The sequence below is a fragment of the Ips typographus genome, linkage group LG16 (assembly GCF_016097725.1).
Source record: "Ips typographus isolate SLU linkage group LG16, UJ_Ityp_2.0, whole genome shotgun sequence".
Lineage (NCBI taxonomy): Eukaryota > Metazoa > Arthropoda > Insecta > Coleoptera > Curculionidae > Ips > Ips typographus.
Genome location: NC_138437.1, coordinates 9,400,163 through 9,414,414, shown reverse-complemented (window position 1 = coordinate 9,414,414; position 14,252 = coordinate 9,400,163). Strand labels below are relative to the sequence as shown.

At 33.0% G+C, this 14,252-nt stretch overlaps 2 protein-coding genes and 1 long non-coding RNA gene across 6 annotated transcripts; 1 reads left to right on the top strand and 2 right to left on the bottom strand.

Annotated features, from left to right (window-relative positions):
* Nucleotides 1–195: 195 nt before the first annotated feature.
* Nucleotides 196–3,677, bottom strand: LOC145738771 (uncharacterized). The gene is made up of 2 exons (XR_014180851.1): nucleotides 2,490–3,677; nucleotides 196–1,134 (listed from the first exon to the last, which is right to left on the bottom strand). It is a non-coding gene; the product is annotated as an uncharacterized LOC145738771 (long non-coding RNA).
* A 2,338-nt stretch (nucleotides 3,678–6,015) lies between these two features.
* On the top strand, nucleotides 6,016–12,670 carry LOC145738884 (uncharacterized). The gene is given in 5 exon segments (XM_081994000.1): nucleotides 6,016–6,362; nucleotides 9,028–9,282; nucleotides 10,658–10,819; nucleotides 10,915–11,185; nucleotides 11,236–12,670. Coding segments are annotated over 5 exon segments (1,149 nt in total). The 5' UTR covers nucleotides 6,016–6,065; the 3' UTR covers nucleotides 11,400–12,670.
* A 49-nt stretch (nucleotides 12,671–12,719) lies between these two features.
* Nucleotides 12,720–13,687, bottom strand: Cib2 (Calcium and integrin binding family member 2). Of its 4 annotated transcripts, none has more exons than XM_081994001.1 (5): nucleotides 13,554–13,687; nucleotides 13,457–13,491; nucleotides 13,284–13,401; nucleotides 13,085–13,232; nucleotides 12,720–13,030 (listed from the first exon to the last, which is right to left on the bottom strand). In XM_081994001.1, exons 1-5 carry the CDS (start codon nucleotides 13,602–13,604, stop codon nucleotides 12,813–12,815), a joined length of 570 nt encoding a protein of 189 aa, XP_081850127.1. In that variant the 5' UTR covers nucleotides 13,605–13,687; the 3' UTR covers nucleotides 12,720–12,812. The 4 variants fall into 4 exon arrangements, with proteins under 4 accessions (XP_081850127.1, XP_081850129.1, XP_081850128.1 ...); XM_081994003.1 differs by having other exon boundaries at nucleotides 13,284–13,408; nucleotides 13,554–13,671; XM_081994002.1 differs by having other exon boundaries at nucleotides 13,453–13,491; nucleotides 13,554–13,668.
* Between the last annotated feature and the right edge of the window lie 565 nt (nucleotides 13,688–14,252).

The following is a 14,252-nucleotide window of genomic DNA, read 5'->3' as shown; positions in this document are numbered from 1 at the left end:
TTTATCAGACTAAAAGCACGATTCACACAATTATATTTATGTGTTGTTGGCCCATTTTTTGGGCCACAATACTAGCCAAAATCATCTAACACGAGAAAAGCAACAATAACGAATCTGTAACAATTAGTAAAAACACGGAAAGGAATATACTATTGACAAATAATACAGGCGGTAGAAAAATCAAAATGCAAGACAAACAATCAAACAAAATATAATAAACAGTTCAAAAGCAACAACAAATAAATGCCTTTAAGCACGTATTGTTGCTCAATCATAGAGCGCAAATGTGTGCAAACTAAAAACATGCGGTTGTATGAGAATACAATACATAATGCTCTCATTTTATGTGCGTTGATTGTGGTGCTACCCCAAATTGGATTATGCGCATTACCTCATCTGGTTGGGAAGGTTGTTCGTCATTCCTAGGAAAGTAGCCAAAGTTATTCTTCGAATTTAGCCCTCCTCCGTTGGTACTTCAACCTAAGAATAAAAGCTGAAAATAGGTAAAACTAAAGAGGTTTGATGTCTAAAAACATGTTTCGTTTGTGACTGTATCAGCAAGAGATAATTGGGTGTCTCTTTGTAGAAATTTTCAAATAATTGCAGTTAATACACAGGCTGGTAAGGCACTTAACATATTTTATGGTATTAATATTCTTAAGACGTGAAATGTCGAAAGTTTGCGCATTCTAATTGAATTTTAATGTCACAGCCGGCACCGTGTTCTTGGAAAATGTGTGTTATTTACTTAAAATATGCAAGTTCTTATTATTTTTATGTTTTGAGCTGAATCAACTAAATGCACTGTAGGACATTATTCTTGATTTAAAATCAAAGCATTTATTATTATTGTTATTGTGTAATAGTTTCCGGCATTGAAAATTGACAAAAACGTAAATAACAAAAATCTTCCATGGTCGAGTTTAAGAGCCTTTGAACAGGTCAACATAACGTAATGTACATAAAAAATTATCAGTCTACATCAATCCGGTTTACAAGAGTACAATCGCGTCAAGTAGCCTGAAGACTCGACAAAGAGGGCACGCCTTAAAAACAAAATAAACGTGCTAAGAGTCTTAATGTACCTAATTTTTGACCTTGTAGAAGTTCCTTGCACATCCAAGTTGTTCTAACCTGGAAAATATCAAATTTAGTGAACCATGTAACTGATTTACATTAACTGATTTTTAGTTTCAATTCCAATTGAAGGTTGAAATACAGTAATTACAGATATTATTTGGTGGAAAAATGGAAGGTTTACTATTTATAGTCGTTGCTTATTGTTAGAACGATTGATTAGCGGATTCATTATGATATCCGCTGGAAAGTAGTTGAGAGGTTCTAACAAAAAGCTGTTAACAAACTTACAAGTTTTTTGCTCATACTAGTATATCATAAAAGTGTTTTTTGGTAACTTAACCACAAAATCTACATAGTTTTTGATAAATTAATTTGTTTTGTTTGTTTAGTTGACATGCTTCCTTGTCGCATTTTCAAAAAAGCCACAAATGTGCAGCTGCTCTCTCTTTGCAGTTTTGCGACTTCCTTTTCCTCCCGGGTACACCCGTATTGCTCTTCTTATTCCTTTAAAACTCGAAAGCGAATAGAAATACGCATTTTAATAAATTATAAAATTAATTAGCCTTTTAAGGAAATATTATTTGTTCAATTGTAGAATACGTCATGTAAAAAGTGTCAGATGAGATCCTGCAGTTTGTATTGGCAATTTTGCTGATCTTAAAAGTGTCTCGTCTCCCTTAGTGTCCCAAAGTACACTTATTAGAAGATCTAGTGAATTAACAGTGCATTAATTGGATTTTGTGATTATAAAAATCCAGTAATTAAAATATTATTCGTTTATACAATAGTATTTTTTAACAATTGAGTAAATGATTATTAAAGGGTAGATAATCCTGTTAATACAAAGGTTCTCTTAATTATACTAATAAAGTCGACAGAAACTATCTAAAAATTATAAAGCCAAGTTACTATACTTGAAAATTTCATATTTTATTTTATCCTGATAATTAAGGTATACAAAATGATAAGCGCGAAAAATCAGGTACCCGAAAAATACCTTTAAACCAGTTTAGATTCCAACAAAAATCAAATTTCAGGTTTTAGTAGTAGTTTTAAATTAAACAATATTTGCTATTGAGTCCAGCGCATGCGCGTTTAGCTTTATCCCATGTGAAGCCGTCATGCGCTTAATGTATTTATAGAATACCAACAAAAAATTGGGGTAGTAGTAAACTTGCTCTGAAATGTATGTAAGTTTACAGTTATTAAAATTGTGTTTTCGTACCTAAAGAAATCACACAAAAATCAATACGAAAAACACACACACAAAAATGTCGACATTGGAATTGGTTTTAACTCCGGTAACCTAGCTTTATGAAATTCGAATCAGTCATACAGCTAGATAACCAAAGAAAATTTCAATTCCTTAAAACAGATATTTAAATAAAAGAATCCGGAATAATAGTTACCGAGAATGGGAAAATCCATTAGCGGGTCACGTGACGCACGCACGACTTAGCCGGCACTCAATAAAAAAATCAAGACCGTCTCAGAGCAAGGACATACGACCTAAACGCACCTTCTTGAGAAACTGACCAACCATTCAGGATTAACCAAAAGTGGACCCAACGGTGGTACGACTGATTTTACTGGTACCGCCACTGTTGCCAAATTGTACTGGTAGATCTCTGAAGTCGTACTACCTTAAGTTTGACCAAGTGTGTATCATGGTTTATAATAAAGACAATCTAGAATCTAGGTTGATGCAAACAAAAAAGATTTTTTTTTAAGTACATACTGACTTGCACTTGCTTTGCGACTTAAGGTTCAAATTGGCATCCAACTCATAGCCCTTGCAGCGTTAGGTTCCGTAGGCATTCAAAACAATGTTACACAAAAATGATCTTTACGGTTTATAAGGCTGTTTCTGTAAGTATCACGTTAATAAAAAAGATTGAATGTATCGTAAAGACTGAAAATGTCTTTCTCCTGGATAGTAACCTCAAAGTAACCAACAAATTGTACTGAAGAGCGTACAAAAATGTGATTTACTTAACAATTAAATTTACTGATCTGGCTTTCCCCATCGACAGCGGCCGGTTAAGAAAACCTGTTTGAAAAGCCAAGCCTGAGACGGTCGCTGGTACCCTGTATGTCACCATGTTGCCAAACTTTCGATTAACGAACCCAGCACTGGTTCTGACTGCCCAAGGGTCATTCCGTGTACATTTAAATATACCTGCTACCCAACAGTAAGCCCGTTCTGACTAATCTTTGAGTTTTTTAGGCAGATGTGCATTACCCAAAACGATTTATTGCCCGTACCAAAACTACCATTTTAAACTAGTTAATTTTAGTGGTCAACTCTAATACACTTAACATTTAGATTTTTTACGGAATGACCCAAGAAGAATTTTATTAATCGAATCCGTGACTGGTGAGGCTGGTGGACCACGGCATTTTCGAACTTCTTTGAACCCGTCATTCCTCCTTAAGAGATCAGTGGTCATTGGCGTACTGCTTCCCTCAGTACCACTGCACTCCCACTTATTCTTCTGAGCAATATAAAACCTCACACTTCAGTACCATAAAACACTCCAACTAAATCAAATCCAGCACAACCAAGAAGTGAAAATTGGCGAAAAACTCACGCTCAATGAATCAGTGGTACCGGGTACTACCACTGGTTTAACGTATATGTAACGTCATGGGGTCTACCTACCTGCTTCACCTTTTCTTGACCAACACATAAATTATTCTTCTTTTTTTTTTGTTTGGGCAACTCTGAATAGTTTAACTTTTTTAACGGCTGGTAATTAAGTTCCTAAAACAGATTCCATTTGTGTTTCATATTTTATTTGGGGCAATAGTTTTATTACTTTTGAATAAACAATAAAATGATTGAAGATATTTTAACAATTTCCAATTAAGGAAGCCAAATGTTTAAAGAACCCTCTTTAAAAGAGTTTACCGCAACCTTCCTGAAATTTGAAACTTAAATCGTAAATGTATAAAATTGACAGAATGCGTGATAGCAAAAATAATGAAAGTTTATTTGTTAAGCGTCCTTTAATTTAACTACTAAAATTTTGCAAAATAATTACGTATACAATGGTATTTAAGTTTGTGCATTTATTTTTTAAATACTTTGTATATTGTCTTTGTACTGCTTTATTAAACGTTATTAACATTCAGCGTGGTCTCATCTCATGACAAAATTTAGTAAAATAGTACGAGTTTTTATTAAAAAAAAAAAACGGACAAACTATGTTTAAACAGTCATACATCTGATAACTTGACAACGCTGAATAGGATGCGTAGAATCACTGTGATTTTTTATGTTAACTCACCTGGTATAGGGGTTTTAAAAAAAATCATAATAAAACTGGATACTATAAACTTCATGGTAAGGATTATATTTCAGTATTTTAGTAATTAGCATTTTAAGATAAATCGTCGAAAAGTAGGACCTCGCTCGAGAAAAAGCAATCTTCAAAGTCTTCGTTATTTTAACATAACCGGTTCACAGGCCAGACTTGGTTCCAATAATAATAATTCGTCTTGGTGTGAGTCTGTTGCAAGACGCGTCCTTTGCAATTAGTGAGTTTTATTGCCAAGGTTGTAATTGTAATTTCTTCTTCTAAACCATGTAAATGACGACTTAAAGTTTAACACATCTACGCCCATAGCAACCAGTTCGAAGTTTTAAATTCCAGTTCGAACCAATCGAAACCCTTTTCCGAAAAGTCATGTGTGTCTGGTTCCTTTTAGTTAGTTAGCATGAGTTGTTATTTCTTGTCTTCCTTTTGTGTACGAATCTTTTTATAGTCGATGGATTGACCTGCAGGAAAATAATGGCCCACGAAGATGCCCACGGGCTGTCTAGGGCCAGACACAGACCGGCCTGGTCAGGTTCAACTCGGCTCACAAACTTGCGAGGCTCAACCGAACGGCATTCCTTTCAAAAGATTTTTCTTATTCTATAGAAGTACTATTATCAGTACATTTGAGTACTCTAAATCCATTGAAAATCTTGTTGGGAACATATTCACATATTTTCCTAATTAAAAAAAAAATTAAAGACATTCAAAACTGGGATTCGTTCAAAGTGTTTACTAAAACTAAATCGTTTACAATTTATTTATTATATATCATTTAATTTGAAATATTTAGTTCAGTACAATTAAACGACAAATTTAGTACAAAAACGAAGGACATTCACCGAAACCACATTCCTTTGGTACCCAGCCAGAGTGCGGGAGGCAAGTCGACTCGGCGATGCTGCCGAATTCCCGAAGATCAGATAGTCAACTTTACTGCTTCTTATGGGCGATTCTTCAATATTTGCAGATTAACCAGAAGTTTATTTTAAATTTAGAAACCAGCATTAAAAAAAAAGAGCTGTTTATTAATGAAGACAATTTGTCTTGGTTCTGTCAAGAAACTCCATATTAAGGAACCACTTAACTGGACTGATGTTAGTAGGGTAAAAATAAATTAACATCAGCACTGTTCTTCTTCCTTTACAATGTAGTAATATCATATTTCAGCTTCAGAATTTATTTTAAGATACAAGAAAACGCAACCAAATTCTATTTATCCTGTTTTTGCACAATTAAATGAGAAGTTTAAAAACAGATCACTCAGTACACTATAGAACCTGAATAATCGAGGGGTTTATCTAGAAAACGAAAACAACACAAGATACAAAATAAAAGTTTTTGCTTCAAACTACATTTATTTAGGTGCATTATTCATATTGATAGCAAAGAAAATGCACCTTTATTGCATCTAGTTTCTGAATTCACGCATTCTGGTTTGGTTAATTGAGACAGAAAATGATAGAGACAGAGAATTATTGCAAAATTGTTGACCAACAGCAAGCCTATTCGTCAAGGGTGGGAGGTATGAAATAAGGGATGAATTCGTTGGGGGTGTATATATACACATTTGAGTGCGACGAGAGTTTAGTTGCGCTTGAGTCTTCTACGGAAGCTCCAGCTCATTCCGCCTGGAAACTTTGCAAACTTAACGAGTTTCCAAACATGTTCAGTAAAAAATTGAGTAAAATTGCAGTTGATATTCTATTATTTTTAAACATGGCCGTCGCTCATATGGCGCTATATTGTTACATCATTAGCACCGGTATTGGTATTCTGGTAAACGCATTTTATTCTTATCAAGTGCTAAAAAGTAAACTACCGCGTAATCCTTTACTTATCACTATGATACTGTCTGATGTTTTGGTCAGTACTATTACATGTCCGTTTAAAACGTACCGCATTCTTTACGAGCCAAACATTCAAACTCTAACAGGTGTCATCGGCCTCGACCTTGTTGAGGTAAGTATATGTTTTGAATTTTTAATAACTTTATGTCTTCCCAAAGAATACTGTACTAAAGTCATCTGATTAAATTTAAAAATTACAGTTAAAAATATTATCTAATAAAGGGAAATTACTGCTGGGTCCCTTAAGTTAACGAGGTGTGGTGGATCAGAAAATAGCTGTCCACGAAACAAAAAATGTTGGATAGTTTCTAACGTTTATAATATGGCTGGTCAAAACTAAAAATTATTTTTGAAGAAATTGACTGAAGGGTAGTATTTGTATGCTCTGAGCGAAGTTTAAATAAAGACCAGACTACGACCATTTAAAATAATTTGTAATTAGATTATTAATATACAAAATAAAAATGAGTAAGTAGGCAAAAAGCGAGTTTTCTTACTAACGGCTTACCCCGTGACATAAAGGAGGGGATATGAAATAAGGGATGAAATCGCCGGGGGTGTATCTACACACTCAGCGGCAGCGAAAACTCAGTTGCGTTCGAGTTTCCAGGGAAAGCTGAAGCTGATTCTGTTCGGAAAATTTCGCGAAGTTTCACTTTCGATCTCGACAAAATGTCCGGTAACAATTTTGATTGCAGTGCTTTCAATTATGACTTCTAGAATAATCACTTTTCAACATGATTATAGCGGGTTTAGCCGTGTTCTTATACATTTGCACCACGATTTTCGGTGTTTTTATAAACGCGTTTTTTTCGTACAAAGTGTTTAAAAGTAAGTTGCCACGGAACCCTCTTCTAATTTTTTCAATGATTGCGGACTTTTCCGTGTGTGGCCTAAGTTGTTCCTTAAAAACTGTTCGGAAATTTTACCCCCTGGATGTGAATCCTTTACTAAGGGTTGTTGTTTTTGATTTAGTTGAGGTTTGTATACCTGTTATAATTTCTTTGTAGTGATAGTGATGATTGCAGACAAGAAATAGTTTTTTTCTATGTTTTATAATTTAAAAACCACCTTTTCAATATGTTTTTTTGTATTATTATAGACATAGTGGTTTTCGAAAATGTTGCATTTTTTATTACTGCATCTCGTTAATACCACAATTGAATGAATAAAATGAAATCACTTCACAACATCTGAAATCGTTCACTGCAAATTTTTAAATCCTACATATTTTAAAATTTACGTCGTATGAATTTAAAAAGGAAGTTTGAATAATTTCTGCCCTGAAAGCTATTAAAGGCACACTTGAGATCAATTTAAGCCGCTCTAAATATGCAACCTGGTAAAATCGGTTTTGCGATTCAATCTTAATAGAAAGTAAAAAAACACCAACAACGCTGATTTTATAATTTTGAGTCGTCTGAGCTCTACTTAAATCGATATCACAAAGAAGATTTAGCATATTAGAAACTAGTTGTCAAAGAAACTTCCAAGTAGCTTTTATTATTTTAATTATTCTGTAGATCTAATGGTAAGTTGCTAGAAGTTGAGCTCTATTTTCACGAGAGCTTTACAATCCATACAATAATTTTCTTCCAATCTGACTTCAAAAGTAAAAACGGCACTCTAATCGGCTTTCCTTCGTGGGAGTCCTTTGAAACATATTATAAAAATAATAATTTATGCTAAGCCCCAAGGTATACGCCCTTTTCGATTGCTAGATTAAAATGACAACAAAATTTGCTTTCTCAATAAAACCAAGTTTAGTCAAAGGGTCGATAGTTATTGTCTGGTTGACTTTTGCATGAAATTGGTAGCTAAAAATCGCAGCTTTAGGGACAATTCATCTTTTCCATTTCTTTCCTTTAATGCCTGACACTGGCTTTTATTCGTTTGGTTAAAAAAAATGTGTAACATATTTCTTATTTTATTTGTCCCCCATGTTTCTCCTCAAAAGTTACAATTTCTTTTAAAAGCTAAAGAATAAATTATGCTCTAAAATCCACTTATAAAGCGGTTAATTAACAAATTGATACTAGCACCTAGTGTATTATTCAAGTGTCTTAGGGGAATATAACTCCCAAAGCTAAAGCATATACGTAAGTGAATTAGTTACGGAATCCTACACAAAAGCCTTGTTATTCGTGTATGAGAAACTGTCACTGTTATTACATTACTTATCCTTATTATTTCTATAAATATTACGTGATTTCTTACAAATACCACAACTCCCCCAAGTATCTAAAAATACTTGCCTTCTATCATTGTCAATATCTATTAACGTCGTATTCTTTTTAATTGGAGCGTAAAGTCAAGAAAAAATATTTTTTTCATAATCCTCCAAAAATGACATGACAGAAGATTAAATTTAAGAATGTAGTCATAATTATAATTTTTTTTTCTTTTCAGAAAAATATTTTGAAATATATCATTTAGAAGAAGTAACTAGTTTTTAAATAAGTTATTTCTATAAACAAAATACGCCATTTGCAAAAACCTATTTTTCTAATATAGAAAACTTCAAGAGGCTTTCCATTTATATTTATGCAAGTTGTACATAAATATTTCCGTTATTCCCGAGTTTATCCGTTGTAATGCTCGCTGAATTGAAAGAGATGAAATATTTATTTAATAGTGCAGCCAGGGTAAAACAATAAATATTGTAAACGTATTCATGTGCATGTAAATTCCTGCGTTATGCCAACATACTAAATTTAAATAAAAATATTAAGTACAAAGAAATTGTTTCTTTAAAAAAATATGCTTTTAAATTTCAGGAAATTCCGATATTTTGCTCAACTTTATCCATGATGTTCGTCGCATTAGACAGATATTTGGTGGTGAAGAAATTTGAACCATTGGGAAGAAAAATATCCAGAGAACGCATGCCTCCCTACATCGTTGCCGTTGTTGGTCTTCTTTCCTTTGCTTTGGCGCTGTTGGAGTCAGTGTCTTGACATAATGAGTACTCCTGGTACCCCATTGCAATTATCGTCAAAATTGTTATTGCTTTTGCCATCCCAATATTGTCGGTGAGTAGTTTTTTGTCTTCAAATTAACGTCTACTTGTAAAATGCTTTAGTAGTTCATAAACGCTGTTACAGTATTTCCACAAGTCCATATAGGCATTAAATTTTTGCGTTCTTGCAGTAAATTTAAAATGATATGCCATAAAATATTTAAGTGCCAAATATCTATCCTTTTATATTATATGCAATTTCTCTGGTTTTATCCAATCGATTAGCCATTGACAGGCTTTTACAACGCTTCTAAATGAGGACATTTCAGATATTCCACTTTAAACTGATACATTTCCCTCAAATAGTGGTGAATTTAAAAAATCAATAAGGGTGCGTTTAGTTTCAACCCCGCAATGTTAACAGTAAAGTTTCGAATTCAATGATATGTTTGCACGGTTTAAAGCTTTTAACAGGTTCTAACCGCAACCACATAATTATACGGATTAACTCCGAGATGGGTCTTAAGACTCATTTAACTGAAGATGATATGGGGCGCCCAATTTGGCTGGATTCGTTTAACTTTGTGTAATTTAAGGAAACCAATAATATCTCCTTAAAAAGCTGAAAACCAAGTGAGTCTATTTTGATTACTAGATAGGAGCTGAAAAAAGAAGATCATCCGGAGAGCAGTAGATCAAAGAAGAAAGTGAAGAATTTGTTTAAACGAAAGTGTATATGTTTAATTATTAATGAAATTGAAGAAGAAAATGAAGAAATACGCTGAATTGAGAAAATTTGAATAATGAAGCTAGTTGTTGAAGAGGAATGTGGAAGATAAACTTTATTTAAAGTCAAAGTTGTTAACCAGCACTTGTTCATACAACTTTTTTCAAATTCAAATAACTACAACTAATTTTACGTAATATTTAACAGTTATTATTTCAACTTCAATTAAATTTTTAAATTATGCCCCAGTTTGGCTTTGTTACATATTTTTGGTTCTACAAATATACGAACTATTTTCGGTAAAGCTAAGCTTCCTAAAAGTTATAGATTATTGAAAATTGAAGTCTTAATAGTTAATGAAAATATGCTATTGACAAGTTCTTTCATGAAACGGATTCAATTCCAATTAAGTTCAATGCTTAGCTACATTATACGACTGAATGGATCTACTTTGAACTTGAATCCCGGTAATTTGTGGAAAAAGTTGGAAATTTCTTTCTCTTTGGAAATCCGATTTGCTTGCTTGCGCAATTCCATTAAATCAAATAATTTTGCAGTCAATTAGCAATTATATGGCGTCCCGGTAATCGGAAATGCAAAGTTTTATTGATTGATAACTTTTTTTCGTTTATCTAATTGCTAAATAGGTATTTAAATTTCCAGAGTTTTTTCGACCATAATTAAAACGTGTAGATTTCATATTAAATGTTGAGTGTTGCAGGTTCTGGTCAGCCACGTGTTTCTGTTCACAAACTTAACAGCGGTTTCACTAACAGCTAGAGCTCGTCATGGAGAATTACCTTTGCCAATGCCAATTATCCAAAGCAAGAAACAACGTCATGCTGGAAAGTCTCATGTTATCATCGTTGCCGGTATGTCAAAGGTGAGCAATGTGAAAAAGCGTACTTTGTATTTTTAATACATATTAAAAGATATTGCTCACGCATTTGTGATCGACACTAGGCTTCATTTTTTCAGCACGACGACTTAGAATCAAAACAGGCACCAGAAGAACAACCAATTCCCAGTACCCTAGGACACAGGAGACGACTTGGATTCTTTCTTTTATTGATGGCTTTGTGTTTTTTGTTGATGTGGGGCCCTTTTTCTGTTTGTGAAATTTTGAATATTATTTGGGAAGATGGTGTCGATCGGGATATTATTCGTTTAACTCAGTCCTTAGGGATGTTACATTCCAGTGTCAGTCCTCTTTTGTCAATGGCCAGTTTGGATAGGGATTGGAGCAAAGGTAATGCTGACATTTTATTTATTATTAATTGGAACAAAACATTTGCACAGGATTTTGCACATCTCTTCGAAAATTCAACTTACTGAAGAAAAACCGCCCACCTTCTCCTTCCTCGACCAATGAAGATGCTTTAGGACCATTCAACCCCAAATTCGTAAAGCCTATTGACAAAGCAAATTATAACCGTCGTTCTTCTTCTGTACTCGTGTACTAATTCTTCTGTGATCTCTGTACAAACCTATATTTCTTCTAAATATTTTTTACAACTGTTGTTCATCGTTTTGTTAGTAAATTTTACTTTTTATGATTAGGTCTAAGTGTTGCATCTTGTCTACAGTTTATTAAGTTATTGGTACAAATCTATTTATTCTTCTAAATCAATTGTTTAATTACAGATGCGCACCACTAACAACTAGGATTTAAGTAACGTTATAACATTCGAACCGAATTATTTACCGAACTTAAGATAACTTTGATTTGAGCATATAATAGTAAAATAAAATCTTTATAGCATTCAAGTCAATCTATTAGCTTGAAATACAGAAATCAGTCATCGTGGAAACTTTAAACATTCTTTACTTACCACATTAAATCAAATTCAAATAACATTATGAAAAAGAGAGTCTTCTTTTATCAGAAGCACCAGTACAATTTGTACTGATTACGCCATCTGTAGCGAAGGTTGGGTAAACCACCAGTAGCTGTGTTCCTTGGTACTATTACAGAAATCCTACAATGAATTTATTTAAAACTGTTTGATTTATTGATTTAAAGGTGGCTGAAAACTTTCCATACATGTGCCCAAATAAAATGGTTAGAACATTACTATTCTTAAGTATACTACTTACTGTAGAACTAAAATTGAGACTTTTATTCTAGCATCTGTTATGCTGATTTCTGCATATTAAGCTAATGAAAATAATTAATATTAAATGATATATAAGATAGTACCATAGAATTGCAAGCAGGGTTTTACTATAATATGCTTTAACAATAAATGTAACTAATTGTCTCACATATTAGTGAAGCTCTTGAATAAGATAATATAACCTATATTTTGGATGTACCTTTTTGATGGCTTCCTCTTCTAAGAGTAGATTTTTTAACGACTAATGAAAATTTGTTCCAAGTTCATACAAAAATTCAGACAAAATGACATAACAATTCAATTATTATGATACCATGTTCTCTTTCATGTGCTACTGTTGTTATACATGTCAATTGATGTTCGATCTGAAGTTGGACAGGACAACAAGCGTGTAAATCAGTAGGAGTTTTAAGGCCGTTTTGCCAAAGTTAACCGACCATTGTTTCCTGTACTCTTCCATGTATCTGTTAAGTGTCTAACGCAAAGATGCGATGGTATATTATTAAGTGCAGTTGAACAGTTGATGTTAACTTATAAACATAATACCTTCTTTGATGAATGTTGGTCCAGTTATGTCTGATTGTCAATCCTAATAAATGGCAGATTAACCAATATCATTGTCATGTTGTTTTATTTATATAAATTTGAGATAAACAAACAGCAAAACGGAATACAAAGTAATTTATTTACAAATGATTTGTCATTTACAGTCCCTAAACTAAGTTGGCTAATTGGGTTAGAGTACCATTAATCATAATTCTAAATTCTAATGTGAAATGTTGAAAGGAAATCTGGTGCCCTAGTAATACAATGCTCGAATTCAATAAAAGACAATTTTCCATCGCCATCAACATCAGATTCCTCCATTACCTTCTCTATAATCTGTTGTCTTTCTTCTACTGTCAGTTCCTCGTTAGTGAGCAGGATAAGTACAGTATCAATATCCTCAGGACCAATAAAGCCATCATTGTCAAAATCTATCAAATCAATGTAATGAGATTTTGAAAATTTATTAGAAAACTCACTCATACCGTAAGTTCTAAAAGCGTAAAAAACCTTAATATCTCTTGGAGCAGCTTCACTAAATACTGATAGCATATCTAAAAAGTCTTCAAAAGTTAAATTGCCTTTACCATCCCTTGAAAAAACCTCGAATATTCTTCGTTTAAATGGATTTTCCTGCAGTTAAGATACATAATAGAATATGCTCAACATTTAAACATGACATACCTTAAACTCGGTTAGCTCGTCCAAATGTTCCACAGGAAGCTTGATCGAGTACGCTTCGTTTTTCTTCATAATTCTCGGAATGAGGTCAGGTTTCATATCCCTGAATTTTTTATAGACCCTAAAACCTTAATAAGATGTTGGGGAGTAAACACTAGGATTGTGTGGTTACCTGCCTTAGAATTTCTTTTCTAGTGAAGAAAGTACAATCCTAAAAAAGTCATTTCCAGACACCAATAAATATACAAGTAAAACCTGAATAAAAGTACTGACCTGGTAGTTTATAAGTTGTGATTCTGTAAACGTAACCAATTTATTACCCATTTTTTCCTTAATAATAGCAGAAAGCAACTGATTCTCCACACTTGACGCATTAAGCGCAGACACTGACAACCCCTGTTAGTGAGGTGTGGCCAGCTGAACTAGTTAATTAATCAAATATATCGATTTAGTTTGAGATTAAACCTAAGTATGTGCGGTTTTTTTTAGGAATTACATTTCTATCAACGTTGGTTCACTTTAACAGGAATTCAAAGTTTATATCAATTTAGGCTAATCAAAAACCTAAGATAATACAAGTTCTTTTAAATTGCTTTAAAGTAATTAACCAGTAACATTTGTTCCCTTCTTTTATAGATCGTCTCTTGTTTATTAATTTTCAAGTGTGTTTCAAAATTAATAACGCAAAAAAACCAACCAATCTCATCTACAATCCTCTCAAGTTTTCTTTTTCCCATTACTTTAAAAACATCCTCTATGTTTGGGGCCTTTTATTTTTTTTTCTTCTCTGCTTTCAATTTTTTTGTAGCCTGGTAGAATTTAATAAATTTTGAATTCAAAATTATTTACATGAAAAAAGTAGATAACAATATGTGTAGTATATGAATTAAATTAATTACTAACAAACGATTTTATGGATGTTTCAGTTTTGTCGTCTTTTTTCTTCTGTTTTTTAATCTGATAGAAATAACT

Bases quoted from the DNA above. Each gene is read 5' to 3' on its own strand.
- Cib2 (XM_081994001.1), bottom strand. From the start codon at position 13,604: ATGGGTAATAAATTGGTTACGTTTACAGAATCACAACTTATAAACTAC. The intron at 13,402-13,456 runs GCAGGTAACCAC...TTAAGGTTTTAG, and splicing joins ACTAGAAAAGAAATTCTAAG to GGTCTATAAAAAATTCAGGG. The intron at 13,031-13,084 runs GTATGAGTGAGT...TTGATTTGATAG, and splicing joins TTACGCTTTTAGAACTTACG to ATTTTGACAATGATGGCTTT.